Here is a 17919-nt window from a genome sequence, read left to right on the forward strand (position 1 = left end):
ATTTGGAAAAATGTAAATATTTACAGTTTTATATTTTTTGTTTTTACAGTGTTAGGGAGCAAGTCTAGAGCCTCACCTCACAGAGGCACTCTACCACTAAATTCATTATTAAATATAAGAATGCTAGACAGTTTTATATATATATATATTTATATATACACACACACACATATATATATGATACAGAATGCATATATGGTACATTCTGTATTATAATAAGCCACATTTTACAATATCTTTGGAATGTGGTTATTTTGAGTGGGTAAAGCTTTGGGTTTTGGGTATTTTATTGTGTTGAATATTATCAAAGGCTTATAGTTTCATAACCCAGGTACCTTTTTTTGTAGTCTTGGAACTACAGCTTCTGCCCTTTTTTTTGGGGGGGGCTGTTTTCACTGATTACAAGCAAATATAGATGATATATATTACAGGGTTAAATCAGATGAATTTTCTGTACTCTCTTGGAGCAGCCCAGTCTGAAGCTGGTTGTAGCCGTTAGACCTCTGGGAAGGAGTTAGTGCTTCATTCTTGCAGTAAATCTAAGCACACAAACAATTGTTCTATAGTGTTTACATGGTTTTAAATACTGTAATAGAGAGTTTAGAAGTTTAGTTCTTTCAAAGAAATTTCAACACTGTCATGATTATTTAGATTTTTGGGGGGATGGGTCTTAGAACTTTATGTAAGTCATCCTGGCTGCAGACCTGTGGTAGCCCCATTACTTCTCCCAAGGGCTGGGATTACAGGTACATGACCCCCCTTGTATTTATTTGTTTGCTCATTCATTCATTATCATACATTCATATATTCATTTATGTTAAAACATAATCTTATGTTTTGTAATCTAGGTTGGCTGTATACTGCGACCTTGAACTCTGAGATCCTTCTAAGTGTTAGGTTACTGGAAAAGTAAAACTATTTCTTTGATAATAGATTTCAATGTCTTTTCAAACCTCCGCCTTCTGAGTGTTCAGTTTATAGCTATGAGCCACCATGCTTGGCAAGTGGTGCATTTAAGTAGACTGTTTTGTGTAGTAATCTCATGTTTACCTATTAATCAGTTGGGAAGGGGAATTGACAGGCAGTGTCAGTTTAAATAAATAATTATTCTTTTATTCCATGTTGTTAGAGAAATTTTATTTTAATATTTCCAATATCTGAAAGCCATGTTAATGCATTTGAAGATAAATTATTAGTGACAGGATCAAATATTTTGACTTTTAATCTTTTCTGAGAGTTCATATTTTATACTAAAAGTGATTTCCTGGATCTAAAAATGGTGTTTGATATCCATGATTTAATCTGTGGTTAAAATATCAGTTATAACCTTTACTTTTGGTTTCTTATGAAATGGAGCTTTAAATTGTACCTCTTGTTTTTCAGAGATATAACTACAATGAAGGGAACCATTGTTGCTCAAGTGGACTCAAGTGAGTCCTTCCAAGAATTTTGTAGTACATCTTGTTTGTCTCTCTATGAGGACAAACAGAGTCCTGCTAAAGGAGCTCTAAATAAATCAAGATGCACAATCTGTGGCAAATTGACTGAGGTTTGTACTTCTGTACTTTTCATTTACTTGTATGAGAAAAGAGTTCAGATTTTAACAGTTTTCCTGTACTCTATATTGATGCATATATTCTCAGAATGACGATATTCAAGACTAGGATTCATAAGAGTAGGATTGTATAATTCACCCAAAAGAGTAAGTAGTACTATGATTGCTTTTTTTGGTTGTTGTGTTTTGTTTTTTGTTTTTTGAGACAGGGTTTCTCTGTATAGCCCTGGCTGTCCTGGAACTCACTTTGTAGACCAGGCTGGCCTTGAACTCAGAAATCACCTGCCTCTGCCTCCTGAATGCTGTGATTAAAGGCATGCGCCACCATGCCCGGCTTGCTTTTTCTTTTTTATTGGTCTAATAATATGTTTATTTATACAAATAGACTGACTATACAAGAAAGACAGAACACTTGCAGGCAAAAAGAAGTGGAAGCGTGTTCAAAAATTTACATTATTAACTGTGATGTTAAAGCAATGTGTATATACTTACCTTGTTTGAATTGATTGTAGTGTTGTCTTTTTCTCTTCCTTGCCAGTGCAGGGTACTTTCTTTGTCATTTCTTTTGTCTACAGATGTAAAACATGGTAGATTTTCTGCCATTTTATCTTTAAAGAGGTTTATAGTAATAATTACTATGGTCGTTCATTCTTTTTCAGTAACATGCATGTGTGCATATATTCTTTCATATATAAACAGTTCAAAGACAAATATATTTTGATTTTTTTCTTTTCCTCAAATTAGTCTTCTTGCGGGTGTAGTGTCTTTGTTCCTGTTGAATTACGTTTTTAGCTACTTGAAAACAAATAAACTCATAAAAGTTCTGATTGTTTTTCTTTTAGATTCGCCATGAAGTTAGTTTTAAAAACATGACTCATAAGCTGTGCAGTGACCACTGCTTTAACAGATACCGAATGGCCAATGGTCTGATAATGAATTGCTGCGAGCAGTGTGGAGAGTATTTGCCCAGTAAAGGTGCTGGGAATAACGTTCTGGTGGTTGATGGCCAGCAGAAGAGGTTTTGCTGTCAGAGTTGTGTCGCTGAATACAAACAGGTAATTGATGTGCCGAATACCAACCACGAGGGGTTCTCTTGGGCAGACTTGGAAGCACTGCAGTAGTGCTAATGTAGGAGGGTTTAATTGCATTTATCTTGGAATCCCATTTAATTTTATGGTTGTCTTCATATGAAGAGGGCTTACCTCAAATGAAATATGTATAGATTGTTGTGTAGGATATGGATTGTATAGGAAATATGTATAGATTATTGGAAATCAGCTAGTAATTATCCCTGTAATAGTAAATGTTACTAATGAGGTTTCTCTTGGGTTTTCTCTTTGGGGAATTGGAGAGGGATTTCACACTGTCAGGGCTTGGGCTGAGAATGGTTGCCTTCCTATTTAAGCTGTAAGATTGATTTCTAGTTTTAGGTCTCATTTGAGTTTGTAAATACATTAGAAGTAACATGAATTATAAGATGAGCTTTCATTTAGCTGCTATTTTGTTTTCTCCTTGACTCTTATGCATTATTTGTTAGTAGTACTTTTTTAGTCTACAGTTTTGTTCTGTATTCTTTTTGAAAAAAATATCTAACTCCAAGTTTCTTTTAGTTTTAAACAGAGGGTATATATTGTTCTATATGTCTCTTAATTCATTCCCTATCGATACCTGGATAGATCCTTCTCATTCTTTATGGTAGCATAGGGGCTGGAGAGATGGCCTAGTGGTTAAGGGTGGTGGCTGCTCTTCTAGAGGTCCTGAGTTCAATTCCCAGCAACCACATGGTGGCTGATAACTGTCTGCAACTCTAGTTCCAGGGAATCTGACACCTTCAAACACTAACACAATTAAAATCAAAGTAATTAAATTAACTTTAAAATACCTGAGCCTTTATGGTAGCATAGTCTATTTCATCATAATTTTATGAATCCATTATTAAAAATCAAGTTGAAGCATGGATGGTTAGATTAGTATTAATTAGTTCTTTAGAGCTGCCATATATCATATATTATAGACTCTGACTTAATAGTGCTTGACATTTTCACAGTTCTTGAGGGTGAAAGTCCAAGTATAGGTCTCTGCTCTTCTCTACTCCCTGCTTCCCTACAGCTGTCTCTTTTTGCCTTGTTAGTATATGACATTTCCCTCTTCTCATAAAGGAAACCAGTCCTATTGGATTAGTGCCCCACCCTCATGACCTTCTTTAACCTTAATTGCCTCTAAAAGAACTTGTCTTCGTATAACAATTGAATTGGAGGCTAGAGTTTCAAAGTAGGAATTGGGTTGAAGGGAGCACACACAGTTCAGTCTATAATAATAAAAGCAACAATACTCTTACTACATTGTCTTTTGTTCTGTTCTGTTTTGTGACAGAACCTCTGTGGCCCAGGTTGCCCTGAACTTGAACTCCTGCCTCAGCCACTCAAGTACTGTGATTGTAGGCATACATCACCATCCCTACATTGTTTATTGCGTTTTAATTATCTTTTATTTCTATGCTTTTAGGTTATTTCCATTCAGTATATTTGTATGCTGGAAGTACAGTATGTATAACAGTGTGCTTCTGTCTCTCTTCATTCCATGCTCAGTTCTATGCTGTTAATCTTAATTAGCTATAGCGGCAGTGTTCTTTAACCGGTAAATCAGGATATCTTATATAATTCCTTCTATAATGTTGGGAGATTGAATATATAAGAGACAGTATAAGACTGTATTGTAGTAGCTTTGTTGTTGATGGCATTTAAGCTATGGCCCTTCTTTTGCTATTACAAAATAGTGAATGATGAATAACAGAATATTTAGTTACTCCCATATTTGGGGATAATCGGTGTCTATTATCTCAGTAGTTGGGAGGTTGAAGCAGGAGGGTTGTTTGAGGACTATCCATAGTAAGACACACCCTCAAAAATAATTTGATGTTGGCTTTAGAATTATTTGGTAGATGTTGACATACGGTTCTACCCATCATTAAGTATGTTCCCTGTTGGAATTACTTGTGTGACTTTCCTGTTTTTATTGTCTGCAGTAGAGAAGATGTTAATCTTTGTGCGAGAGCAAGTGTGTGTGACTTATGTCTTAAGGACCTGCTTTACTGCTTTGCTATGGTGTTTTTCTTTTCTACGTTTTTGTTTTTGTTTTGTTTTTGGTACTAGGTATTGGACCACTGAGCTACATATCTATCCTGAGTATAGTATTTTAAAGTCAGGAAACAATTTTGTGTAGCTATTCTCAATGCAGTTCTTGATTGTTTGGGTATCTTGGTCCCATTCTAATTTCATATGAATTTGAGAAGCTGCTTTTCAAGTTTGCAGAAATAGAACTTTGATATGGTGGCATAGAATCTACATGTGGCTTTGTTTAGTGTTGGCATTTTGACAATATTAGGCCTTCTTATTTATAAACATCTGTGTTTGCATTTCCTGTTTCTTGAGGAGTCTTGTAGTTTTCACTGTGTAGGTCTTCATTTCTTTGGTTATTGTTCCTACATGTTTCGTCTTGGACTTGTTACTTGGTACATTTATTTCCTTTTGAGACTGCACATGGCCATGTATAGAATATGGTGACTTATTGTCCTTTGTGACCTTCAGCTTTGCAGAAAGCATTTATTACCTCTAATTTTACTGTTAATGTCTTGGGATTTTTCTGAATTTTTAGTCATTTCATCTACCTGTGAATTAGAGTTTTACTTATTCTTTTCTAACATGGATGGATGCCTTATGTGTTTTTTTGTTTGCCAATTGCAATTGACAGAACTTAATGTTACGTCTAATGGAAAGATGAAAATAACCAGGAAATATTCATGATCCCACAGGAAAGCTTTTTGTTTTTCACCAATTCAGTACTTACTTTTGGTAGTTCATATAGCCATTGTAAGGTTCAGGTAGTAGGGTTTTTTTTTTTTTGTTGTTGTTTGTTTGTTTGTTTTTGTTTTTTTTTTTGTAATATTAAGTGTATTGGGTCTTTTTTATCATAAAAGGGTATTGAATTTGGCTTAATGCTGTTTCTGTTCCTTTGAGATAATTAGAAAAACTTCATTGTTAGCATGTAGATTGATTTCCTTTTTTGAGTGTTCTTTGTAGGGATAAATCCCATTTGATCTTCACTACTTAGAACTAAGCTTATGTCTACTCTGATTTTCTTTTGCTGTTATATTTTTTAGTGATGGTAGTGCTGGCTGGTGGAAAGGTAGGTTAAAATGTCTCATTCGCTTTTTGGAAGAGATTGAGAATGCATGTTTTATAGAATTTAATAGTGAAACTGTCTATTCTTGGACTTTTCTTTGATGAAAATTTGCTTTGGTCTTGAAATAGAGTCTTGTTATGTTCTCCAGGCTGGCCTCAGACTTCTGTGTGCCAGGGTTACAGCTGTGTGCCATCATGCCAGTGGCGGGGAGTTCTCATTGATTGATTGGTTAAGTCTTTTTACTTAATAGAATTCTCTTGACACATTTTGGGCAGTTTTGTGTCTGTTTTGGGAAATTGTCATTTCATCTAGGTTGAACTTGTTTTGTACAACTTTTCCTACCACTTGTACTTTTTTTCAAAACATTAATGTCATTTAGGTATAGTGTTCTTTCTGTCTATTTTGGTGTTTATCTGCATACATGTTTGGGTATGGGCTCGTGTGTGCATGTGTGTAGGCCAGAGGTCAGCCTTGGGGTGTCTTTCTTTAGGTGCTGGCCACTTGGTATATGTCTATACCTATGTTTTGAGATATAGTATCTTACTGACTTGGAGCTCACCAAATTTTCTAGACTGCCTGACCAGTGAGCAAAGGCCCGGGGAGCTACTAGGTTCTGTTACAAGTATGCCTGGCTTTTATTTATTTATTTTAGTGTGGGTAGTAGTGTGGAGCCCAAGACCTCAGGTTTATGTATGGAGGAGTTTATTTCCCCAGCCTTTGTGTCTTTTGTTAATTTAGCAAAAGATTTTTTTTGTTTGTTTGTTTGATTTTTGCTTCCTCCCTCCCACCCCTTCAGTACCTAGGGCCTCACACATTCTAGGCAGATGCTGTTCCACTGGGTTGTGGCCACATCTCTTTTTCTTTCTATATTTCCATCTATCCATCCACCCATCCTCTCTCTTTCTCTCTCTCTCTCTCTCTCTCTCTCTCTCTCTCTCTCTCTCTCTCTCTTTATTTAGTGTGTGTGTTGAGGATCCTGGAAGCCTATGGTCCAGATTTCTGGCATACACTTGACAATCAGGAGACCCTGTCTTAAATGAGTTAAAAATCAGAACTGATTCCCACGGCTGTCCTCTGACCCCCACACATTCTACATGTGATTAAAAACATCAAAAGGCCAGGCTGGATGTGGTGGTACGCTATTGTTTTTTTTAACAGTCTTTACTGTTTTTACCAATTGATTTTACCAATGAAGACTGGGGTGCCAGCTGCTGAGATAAAAGCCTGCTAGCTCAGAGAAGCAGAGAAAGCACCCAGCTGACATTCCTCTTCAGCCTTTGCCCAGAAGCAGTCCTGTCAGGCTGTCTCAAAAAAATCTCCTACAAACTTAGTGTCCCTCCCTTCTGCCTCCTGTGTGTTTCTCCATACACTTCCTGACTTCCTCTTACCATCTATGGTTGTTTCTTAATAATCCTGTGTACACATACTGCTTGTTCTACCTCTTGACCTATGGTTGACTTTATTAAATATGCTGTGATAGTACACACCTTTAATCTCAACACTCCAGTGGTAGAGGAAGGGCAGGATCTCTGAGTTGAGACTAGTTCATTCTGCATACCAAGTTCCAGTCCAACCAAGGCCACTGGGGTGTGGAGTGTCTCTCTTGTGTCTGAGAGAGGGAGAGAGAGGGAGGGAGAGAGAGGGGTGTATGTGTGGAGAGAACAACTAGCTAGTGTGCTTATTAAAGAGTGGGTGTTGGTTCTTAAAACCTAGAGTATATAGAGGGAATCAATCAAACTGCTTTCTTTCCTGTGCTGTTAAGGTAATGTTTTATTGTTGTATCATTTTTTTTCCCCATTAACAATAGGCATAGAGCAGAAAATGCATTGTTGAATGTTAGGAGATTATAAATTAGTCAATAATTGAAGCAGCTTTCATAGATAATTCATTTGCTTTTCAGTCTAACTGCTTTTCTTAATGTACTTAAAAAGTCTTTTAAAATGTTTTAGGTAGGTAGCCATCCAAGTTTCCTGAAGGAGGTTCGAGATCACATGCAGGACTCTTTCTTAATGCAGCCTGAGGTGAGCAGAAATGTTGGTGAGATTTAAGACATATTTTTAAAAAATTACACACACACACACACACACACACACACACACACAGGACCTATACATATATGTGTTTGTGTGTATGCCTTGGGTGGGAGTGTGAAGGTCAGATGACAACTTGTGTGAATTAGTTATATCCTCATACTATGTGAGTCCATGGTGTCAAGTGTATATGAAAAAAATCACACCCAGTTTGAAGCATTAAAATGTATTTTAAGCATAATAGTTGTATAAATATATTAAAGTTTGTTTTCTTAAATTATATCAGATGATGAGTGTTTTTGTTATCTCTAAAAAATAGACTTTTCAATTCCACTAAATTTTACATGTCTTTTATTTGTCAGAAAATACTTGTGTTCCTAATCCTTTTTTTTTTTGGTATTGTTTACCCAGATGAATAATATATTTCTGATATCTCTGACTTCATGTTTTATTGTTTCTTAGCCAGTGAGGCTGTCTGTCTATATATGTATTTCTTTTACCCATGCTCTGTTTTGGAGTGTTTTTACTGTTGCAACTGCTGTATCTTTTTGAGACGGGGTCACGTTATGTAGCCTAGTGTCAAGCCTCAGCTTCCTCATGTCTCTGTCTCTCACACAGGAGCATACTGTTCTCAGCCAGAGCCTCCTCTGAGATACTGGCATTTCCGTGGCCAGGGTTCTTTTTGTGCAGCTCCCTTCATTAGCTTGTTTTCCAAGCTGGAGTACTTTACAATTTTCATTTAGTTCCTCAGCTTAGTAAGGTTTCTGGGCTCCAAAACCCACAACCCACCTCTAGGCCGGGAGATTTAGTAGCCCCCGTGTTTGCCTGGCTCTCGTTACTTTGGGATTCAGTCTTGAGGATAGTGCCAGAATCATTGAACACATGTAAGAAAGGTACTAAGCCCTCTCCAGATTCTCAACTACATTGTAGAAAATCCTTGTGTTTTGAAGCAGGGTTAGATGGTGATGATTGGTTTGTTAATAGCTAATCTGGTTAATGGCACAATTAGTTTGCACCTAGATAAAAGAGAGTAATATATCACTTTGAATAGATAGCAAATGCTTTGAGCCATGTGTGATGGCACGTGTCTGCAGTCTCAAGTCCTGTGGGGCTAAGGAAAGGAGGTCCTAGGTTTTGAGGCTGGCCTGGGCTCCATAGAAAGCTGTCCTTTGCGTTTCAAAAAAGAAAAAGAGATATGAAATTGGATCTAGTTGAATTATATGTGTACATTTATGTGTTTTTAAATTATCTTTTTATGTTCAAATTTCAGAAATATGGAAAACTGACAACTTGTACTGGCTGCCGAACACAGTGCAGGTTTTTTGATATGACTCAGTGCATAGGTCCTAATGGATATATGGAGCCGTATTGTTCAACTGCTTGCATGAACAGTCACAAGACAAAATATGCAAAATCACAAAGTAAGTTTCTGATATTTGGAAAGTTTGAAGACTTTAATGACATACTTGTTTATCAAAGGTAACTGATCTTATTTTTATATAGTTTTAACCGTTTTTGTTTTCCCATACCTAACTTCGGTGATTTCCATACTTGTTAATTTTTAAAAGTTAGTGAGGTTAACTGACTACACCCAAAAATATCTAAAATATATTTTTATGTATCTATGTTTGTTTTAGGTAATTTGACAGTTATTTTTAATTTTTATGGCAGTACTTTTCTATTGAATATTTATTTTTATTTTATGAGTCTGGGTGTTTTGCCCACATGTGTCTGTACACCTGTGTGTATGTAGTGCCCACAGAGGTCAGAAGAGGGTGAAGGAGCTTCCTGAAATGGAGTTACCGGTGTTTGTTAGCTGCTGTGGGTGCTGGAAACTGAACTGTGGTTCTTTTTTGTTTGTTTGGTTTTGGTTTTGGTTTTGGTTTTGGTTTTGGTTTTTGTTTTTGTTTTTGTTTTTGTTTTTTTCAAGACAGGGTTTCTCTGTATAGCCCTGGCTATCCTGGAACTCATTTTGTAGACCAGGCTGACCTCAAACTCAGAAATCCACCTGCCTCTGCCTCCCGAGTGCTGGGATTAAAAGCGTGCACCACCTCGCCTGGCTGAACTGTGGTTCTTATTGCTGAGCTATCTCTCAAACTCCTGGCAGTGTTTTTTAAAGATGGAAATAATCTTGAATAACTTGTTACAAATAATAGGATAATTTAAAAAAATCAGTTAACATTTTTAGAAAACCTTCTTTTACTTTATAAAGAAATCAGGTATGTATCTTTTCTCTTATAGGTTTGGGAATTATTTGCCATTTTTGTAAGCGAAACTCTTTACCTCAATACCAAGCCACAATGCCTGATGGAAAACTGTATAACTTTTGCAATTCCAGTTGTGTGGCTAAATTTCAGGTTTGTTGCTTATTTTTCCCTACCCCCATAAAATGCACACAGATAACAATCAGTGTAATAAGCTTTATCTTTTCTGTTACTTTTAATTTGTTGAGTGCCTGATGAGAGGGTAGAGATTATAAATCACAGAAGGCCTGGCTGTACTTTCATACATTTTTACTGTGCTACAGAGCGTGAAGGAACACGAGTTTTAGTTAATTCAGTGCTTTTCTTGTTAGTTTGAATAGCTGTGGTCTGTGATAAATGAATGAAAGTGTCTTTAGCCTGTAAGCACCAAGCATATATGCTTTCCAAATTAGAAATGAGCCTTGTAAAAAGGGAATTAGACTTAGAGTAGACCTCAGCTTAGTATGGGACCCATTTTAGGGAGATGGTGTTTATTTGGTATATGTTCTGAACCTTCTGACATAGTTCTTCAGAGTTGGAGTATGGATAACCCCAGAGGATAAGGTTATAGGTACTGTTGAAACTTCGCTTGGCTGACTGATCTAAGGGAATAGTTTAGAGGGAACTCAAGCAGTAGTTAGGTAGTACTAGTAGGTTTACCTATTGTATGTGAAAATTTCAGGGTATTGCCCAAAGGTGCAAACCAGTGCATAAAGCCATGCTTCATGAGTTAACTCATCCAACAGTTCTCCTTTATTCCAGGTACTGTGCTCATGTCAGTTATTTAAACTGAAACTATTAAGTGTGCTTTTAAATATGCTACAGTAGTTACTACAACATTTACTACTACTTAAATTGAGGCTTTAAGCTCAGTTAAATGGCTTGTTGTTTTATTGAGTTATATCCTCATTGAAGGTGGATGATAAGCTTAGTTAAGTTTTTGTTTTGTTCAATGTTTAACACTATAGCTTAGGCTAGTCTAGAACTGGAAGTACACATCCCTGTTTCAGACTTGCAAGTGCTGGGAGTGTAGATTTGAGCCACTGTGACCAGCCTAACTACTATCACTATTTACTTGAAACTTCTGTTGGCTCTGGTTTGATGAGACTGTACATGTACATTTTTTTTCCCCCTCTTCTGATTTTTTGAGGTAGGGTTTTTCTGTGTAACAGAGCCCTAGCTGTCCTGGACTCACTTTGTAGACCAGGATGAGCTTGTACTCAGAGAGATAACCTGCCTCTTCCTCCTGAGTGCTGGGATTAAAGGTGTATGCCACTATGCCTGGGTACATTAAATATTTTTAAGTAACAATTTTGAATAGCACATCCAGGTAAGGGATAAGTGTGTGTGTGTGTGTGTGTATCCAATCTTATGTAGACTCATTTATATACAAATAAGACAAAGTTGACACATAGACAATATTTTTTAATCTCTCAAGCTGTATAATTTGAACTTTATATCTGTGTTAGTTATTTTCCTTTTAAAAGCAACGTAATAGGGCTGGAGAGATCAGCAGTTAAGAGCACGCTGTTCTCTTTCAGAAGGTCTGTGTTCAATTCCTAGCACCCTGATGGCAGCTCATAACTGTCTGTAATTCCTTTTCCAGGGTCTGGCACCCTCAGTCAAAACACCAGCACACATAAAAATAAATATGTAAAAAAAGATAGTAGTATTATCTCTTTAAGCTACTATATAAACAAAAGTTGCCATAAGTTCACAGTTTTAGAAGTTAAAACGTCCAATATGGCTCTTGCAAGTTTGTGACTCAAAGCCCTTTGAGTAGATGAAGCTGCATCAGACGGCCCAAAAGACATGTAACATTTTAGTCACCTGATAGTTAATTTTTTTAAAACAAACTTTAATTTTATGGTAGTGTGTGGTATTTAAAAATGATTGTTTCTTCCTCTAGTGTTTGTAGAATAATTTTATTAGCTACTTCATATAGGCACACGGTTATGTGTCACATATCTATGTGATGTGTGATATACTTCAAAAGAAAGCTAAATACCAGTGTAATTCAGGTTGAGAATCAGAGAAAATATCTTTGTATGGTAGTGGCTTACACTTTTAATCCCCACACTCAAGAAGCAGAGACAGTGGACCTCTTGAGTTTGAGGCCAGCATGGTCTAAAGAGTAGGTTCCAGGACGGCCAGGAGTACACAGAGAAGAAAAGATATGAAAATAAAAGAAAGGAATAGAAAAGAAAGGAAAAGAAAATGAATTAGAAGGTGAAAAGTTCTTTTGTGGTGGTGTTTGCCTTTAATCCTAGCATTCGGGAGACAGGATGATCTCTGTTTTACATAGCTAGTTCCAGGACATCAGAGACTGTATGGAGACCCTGTCATTATGAAGAATCAGAAAACAAAAACGAAAAACAAAAAACCATTATAAGTCCACGTATGCTTATATATCATATCTTATTCTGTGAATTATTTCTGGTATGAATCCCAGCTTTTACTCATTTCTCACCTAACTCTGAAGAATTGATTACCTTTTTAAAAAGCAATATATGCTGTTTTTCTTGATAATAACTTGGAGTGAGAGTTACGAGAGTGATGTGAACTATTTGTTACTTAATATCTGAACCTTGGAGAGACCTTTGTGTGTTTTTCTATCTTCTTCCTACCTTGTCCTCCCTCCTCTTCCCTGATTTTATTTACAGTGTAGAACTCTCGGAACTAACCTTACTGTTCTCATTCTCTCCAGCTGAGATAATTGAGCTGTAGTTTTTCCTTTTCATATTTAGATGATCTCTCAGTAAATATTTCAATCCTAAAGCTAACAGTGGTTTGTTTTTGTTTTTGCTTTTTTTTTTTTTTTTTTAAAGTACTGGGATTGAAGCTAGGACCTTGTGCTTGTTAAGCAAGCATCCTTTCATTGAACTCTATTTCAGTTCTTTGACACAATGCATTTTAAAGGCAAAATTAAGAATTGTTGTTTTGTGAACTAAAGAAACTTGCTTTCTGCATGTAGTAGACATTTGATAGTTCTTACAGCTAGAAGTTCTAAAATACTTGTCAGACTAAGTGTACTTTGTTCTTTATTTTAGGCTCTAAGCATACAGTCATCTCCAAACGGCCAGTTTGTAGCACCCAGTGACATTCAGCTGAAATGCAACTACTGTAAAAATGCCTTTTGTTCAAAACCGGAAATCTTGGAATGGGAGGCAAGTCTTGTTTCCTTATATGTGTAATGTAATGCTAAGACAAGAATCTAAGAAAATAAGTGGCATTTCTATTCTTTTTTTAGTGGACAATAATAAGCTTCGTATTTTGTGTCCTTGGTATGTTTACTTTGTGGAAATGAAACCAATAGGATAGATTTCAAGGAAGCAATTTATTGAAGTCAAATGTAGTATGTTTGTAATAAAATATAAAAGTCAATTCACACACGTAGTATCTTTGCAGACTCCTACTCTGTCCTCTCCTTGTCATTATTATCATCTTATGAGCTCAATATTTGTAGAATTAGAATTTGTAAGGCTGATACTATGCTGTTATTTAATATCTTATATTTTAATAAATATATTTTAATAAGGGAGTAGAGACTGAATTTTGTTTATTTTTTTTCCTTAGCACCAAACCTTTTTTAGTTTACTTATTTACTTTGTCATGTTCCTTGTTTTGCTGTTGCCATGTGAGTTTGTTTCTTTAAGAGTACAGAGATGGAAAGATGAATTATCTAGGCTGCCCATTGCTGTGTTTACTTTTGGCCATCCTTTAACCTTTTTTGGGGGGTAGATTGGGTGGTTGGAACAGAGTATATGCTTAAAAAATTATATAAGATGTGAAATTAAAATCAGACTATTTTCTGTGGTTGTTTACATGTTATTTAAAATGTAATGCATAGGTCAAAATTGGTTCCTAGAATTAGACTCCATGAATTTGAAAGTATTTGGAAATCCGAGGTTTATTATTTTAGAGCCTGTAAAATGCTTTTGTTTTTAAAGATTATTTTCATGTATATGAGTACACTGTAGCTGTCTTCAGACACACCATAAGAGGGCATCCGATCCCATTACAGATCGTTGTGAGCCACCATGTGGTTGCTGGGAATTTAACTCAAGAACTCTGGAAGAGCAGTCAGTGCTCTAAACCACTGAGGCATCTCTCCAGCCCAGCCTGTAAAATTCTTTACTTTTATTATTTTGCTTGGTGCTGTCTCCAGAGTAGTTAAACCATTCATGCTTTTGAGACTCTTGATGGCATCTTGTCATTAGTTTTAGACTAATAACCACCTAGTAGCAGAAATAATATTGAATGCCCAACATGAGAATAAAGGAATGGCCAGGGAGTGAGGAAAACCTACAGGTAAACATATACGATAGTATCATATAGAAATAAAGATTCCACAATAAGCTGAAGTCTGATAAATTTTTAGATGAAAATGAGAATTTCCCCACTGTTCATATTTTGTAGTACTGTGTTGCTTTTACTTACACAGAACTTTAGTGTTAGATGCCATTAAGAGATAGTGCCTTATTAAGTGAGCATTTCTCTTATGAGACTGTGAGCTTAGGACTCCGTAATTAGCAGTCATGATACTTTTTCTCTTTTTTTCTTAGTGTGTGCGTGTGTATGCACATGTGGCTTATTGAACCCAGGACCTTGAGTGTGCTTAGCCAATACTTTACTTTTGAGCTCCTTCCCAGCCTTCCTTTCTCTTCTGAGTTATCTATTCATAATGGGGCAAGTTTTCATTAATGGTTGCTCTACTTGAGTTATTTTCTTTATTTTAGTCTTTAGATATCTTTATGTGTTATGTTAGTTATTTAGATTTAATCTATATCTGCTATAAGTTTTGGGAGAAAAGGTGCTTTGCTTGGAGTTTTAGTTCTTAACTCCTGGGTCACTGTTTCAAAAGTAGGCCTTACAATTGTGGCTTGAAGCCAGGAGAAACAATAATAACTGTTTATTTAAGAGAACTAATTAACTCAGTCTCATGCTTTTGCATCAGTGTCATATAAGAGCACCAAACTGAAAATTTGAGACATAATAGTCGTTCTTATTAAAGTGTCACAGGAATGTGTTTGATTGCCTAAAAATGTTGTATCTTGTGTTTCTGTAGCTTACATTGTATTTTTTGTTATTTTCTTTGTGTTTCTCCAATCCATTAGCATATCCAGGCTGTGACTTTATGTTAGTGATTGTTCTCTTAGTTGCTCAGTCGCTCAGGGTAGTTAATAATGCTCAGTTGGTTAACTTAGGTGTCTGTGGCCGTGAGCAAATGTATCTCCAAGAATCATAACATTAAGTAGATAAATGATTTAACTTTGTTTAAAAGTGGCTTGTTTATTTCTTAAGCTTGGTCTTGGGATGGCTCTCATACTCACCAAGGTTCCCGTTGTGCATTTAGAACAAAGTGCATCAGTTCTGCAGCAAAGCTTGCTCAGATGACTATAAGAAGTTGCATTGCATAGTTACATATTGCGAATACTGCCAAGAGGAGAAGACTCTGCATGAAACAGTCAATTTCTCTGGCGTTAAGAGACCTTTCTGTAGTGAAGGCAAGTGTGTATACAGCATTGTTCATAACTTTTAATATATATATATGTTTTTTGCTAAATTATTTAAAGAGTATATAATTACAGACGTCCAGAATAGGTACACAATTTTAATATTGATTTAACAAAATTTAGCTTACTTTTATACTGAATCTTTTTTTGTTGTTTTACATGTATTTTTGGACTTCTGGGCCTCAAGGTTTCACCTCTAGAAATTTGGGGTAAAATGAAAGGAAGCACTGTCATCCCACATTATTACTAGAATTGTACATTGTAGCCTGAAGGTTGATTTTTCAGGAGCAGGAAGAGTGTTTTGCATTCACTCCAGTTCCCTACCAGCTTGCAGCTATAGAGTTTTTTAGTATTTAGATTGATCGTCACTGATCTCAAAATCTGAAACCCATGATACTCCAGAAGTTTCAGGTTTTGGATTTTCAGGTTAAGGAAGTCACTAAAGTTCATGTGACTGCTGAAAATAAATACCCTACAAGAAGCCCCTAAACCTGAAATTTCTCTGACCTAAAGCATTTTAGTGTCATTGATGTAGAGGTGGGAGGAGTTACACACAGTGACAAGCACAGTGGCTGCATTGTGGTTTGTGGTGTCTGAGATATACTGGGTTCTGTTACAAATATTCACAAGTGTCCTTTCTCCTCATTTAAACTTGCATTGGTCTTATACCAGAAATCAGATTGTAGACATGAACTCTGGTTCTAAATTTACTTCTCCAGAAATAGAAACAGGATTGGGTCTTAGGTGCTCATTGTTGCTAGTGTTTCCAGTGGTCACATTTTTGCTCTACTCTGCCTCTATCTTGTCTTTTGTTGGGGTCACTGATGTATCTTTTTTTCTTTTCTTCTCAATTATATTATATATAGAGATAGATATATAGCTATATACATACATACAGATAGCAATAGGTATATAGATATATACATATATACACACACATTCATGTCTGTCTGTCTATCTATCTATCTATCTAGTCCCTTAAAGAAAACAGCTCCTCCCCTCCTCCGTTAGAAGCTTTCAACTGTGAGGAGCTATATCCCTATTACTTTTTTGCTTGTTTGTTTTGTTTTTTTTTTCAGACAAGGTTTCTCTGTGTAGTTGTATTGTGTAAACCAGGCTGGCCTTGAACTCAGAGTGCCACCTGCTTCTCCCTAACTCAAGTGCTAAGATTAAAGACTCTTTACCCACCCCTACCCCTGGACCCCCTTCCTATCACAGTTTTTTAGGCCTCTCTTCAGTGGCTTCCTCTCTAGACAGTTTCGTTTTGTTAGGGGGGAGTTAGAAATCACAGAAACCTTCAATGTCTCTCATTCTCAACTCTGAGTCTGGAGTCATTAGTGATAAATGCTATTACATAAGGCTTCCTATCTGTGTTTTCACCTATCTGATGTTTCCACCGAGGACTATTTGTCCTCTGCTTCTACTTTTCCTGTGAATTCCTGTAACAAATTTAGATCAAAAGGATAGTTGGATAATCCTGAATGCCAACAGTCAATGGCAGAAAAAAATGTTTGTTCAATGGTATCACCATCCATCTCACAAACAATCCAGCATTCGTGTTAGAAGGTATTAATGACAAAGCAGAGCATTCCTACTCAGCTGTAACTGGTGCATCTCACCTGGAGCCATGCTTTACTCTTCTTATCTAAGGGCAGAGTTAGAGTAAAGATGACCAGTTGTACGGTGTGGTGGCGCACACCTTTAATCCCAGCACTTGGAAGGCAGAGGCAAGCAGATTTCTGAGTTTGAAGCCAGCCTAGTCTACAAAGCAAGTTGCAGGACAGCCAGGTCTATTATATATATATTATAGGCAGAGAAACCCTTTCTTGAAAAGCCAACAAAAGATTAATACTGAGTTGATTAACTCTATCACCTACTTTTTTGTGCCAAAACAGTCTAATATTGATTATTAATATAGGTATCTGTTCTTACAGAAATTATACTTTCATAACTCTAAAATGGATTAATTAAATTGAAGAGTGCATCTCAGATAGTTGGTACTTAGAAACATAATTTTCATTGGGAAGGACTTAGTTTCAAATGGGTATAAAGTGTTAAGGCTATGAATTTTTCTTTTTACTTTTTACTACTGAATGAGGTTTTGTTTTGAAGTCCTCTGTTACTCTGTTACTCATCCTAGTTTTATGGGTAAACTATTTACTATCAGTCAAATTCAGTGAATTACAAAGGCCAGGTGTGGTGACATATACCTTTAATCCCAGCACTCTGAAGGCAAAGGCAGGTAGATAACCTGTGAGTTTCAGAGTAGCTTGATGGACAGCCAGGGCTACATAGACTCTTAAAAAACCAAACCAAACCAAAACAAAACCAAAACAGAAAAAAAAAAAAAAAAACCCAAACCAAAAAAACGCTCAACAACAAAAAACTAAAGA

General features: G+C 36.2%; 1 protein-coding gene across 3 annotated transcripts in view; it reads left to right on the plus strand.

Moving 5' to 3' along the window:
* Zmym2 (zinc finger MYM-type containing 2) overlaps nucleotides 1–17919 on the plus strand; it is a 68164-nt gene that overhangs the window by 23024 nt on the left and 27221 nt on the right. For all 3 annotated transcript variants that reach the window (XM_021181757.3, XM_085828683.1, XM_029468740.2), the window contains 7 exons: nucleotides 1384–1549; nucleotides 2398–2610; nucleotides 7687–7758; nucleotides 9038–9188; nucleotides 10009–10124; nucleotides 13061–13177; nucleotides 15367–15517. In XM_021181757.3, the coding sequence (XP_021037416.1) occupies nucleotides 1384–1549; nucleotides 2398–2610; nucleotides 7687–7758; nucleotides 9038–9188; nucleotides 10009–10124; nucleotides 13061–13177; nucleotides 15367–15517 (986 nt within the window). The remainder of the gene's footprint in view (nucleotides 1–1383; nucleotides 1550–2397; nucleotides 2611–7686; nucleotides 7759–9037; nucleotides 9189–10008; nucleotides 10125–13060; nucleotides 13178–15366; nucleotides 15518–17919) is intronic.

Source organism: Mus caroli, unplaced genomic scaffold (assembly GCF_978045245.1).
Source record: "Mus caroli unplaced genomic scaffold, Mus_caroli_1 scaffold_12, whole genome shotgun sequence".
Classification (NCBI taxonomy): domain Eukaryota; kingdom Metazoa; phylum Chordata; class Mammalia; order Rodentia; family Muridae; genus Mus; species Mus caroli.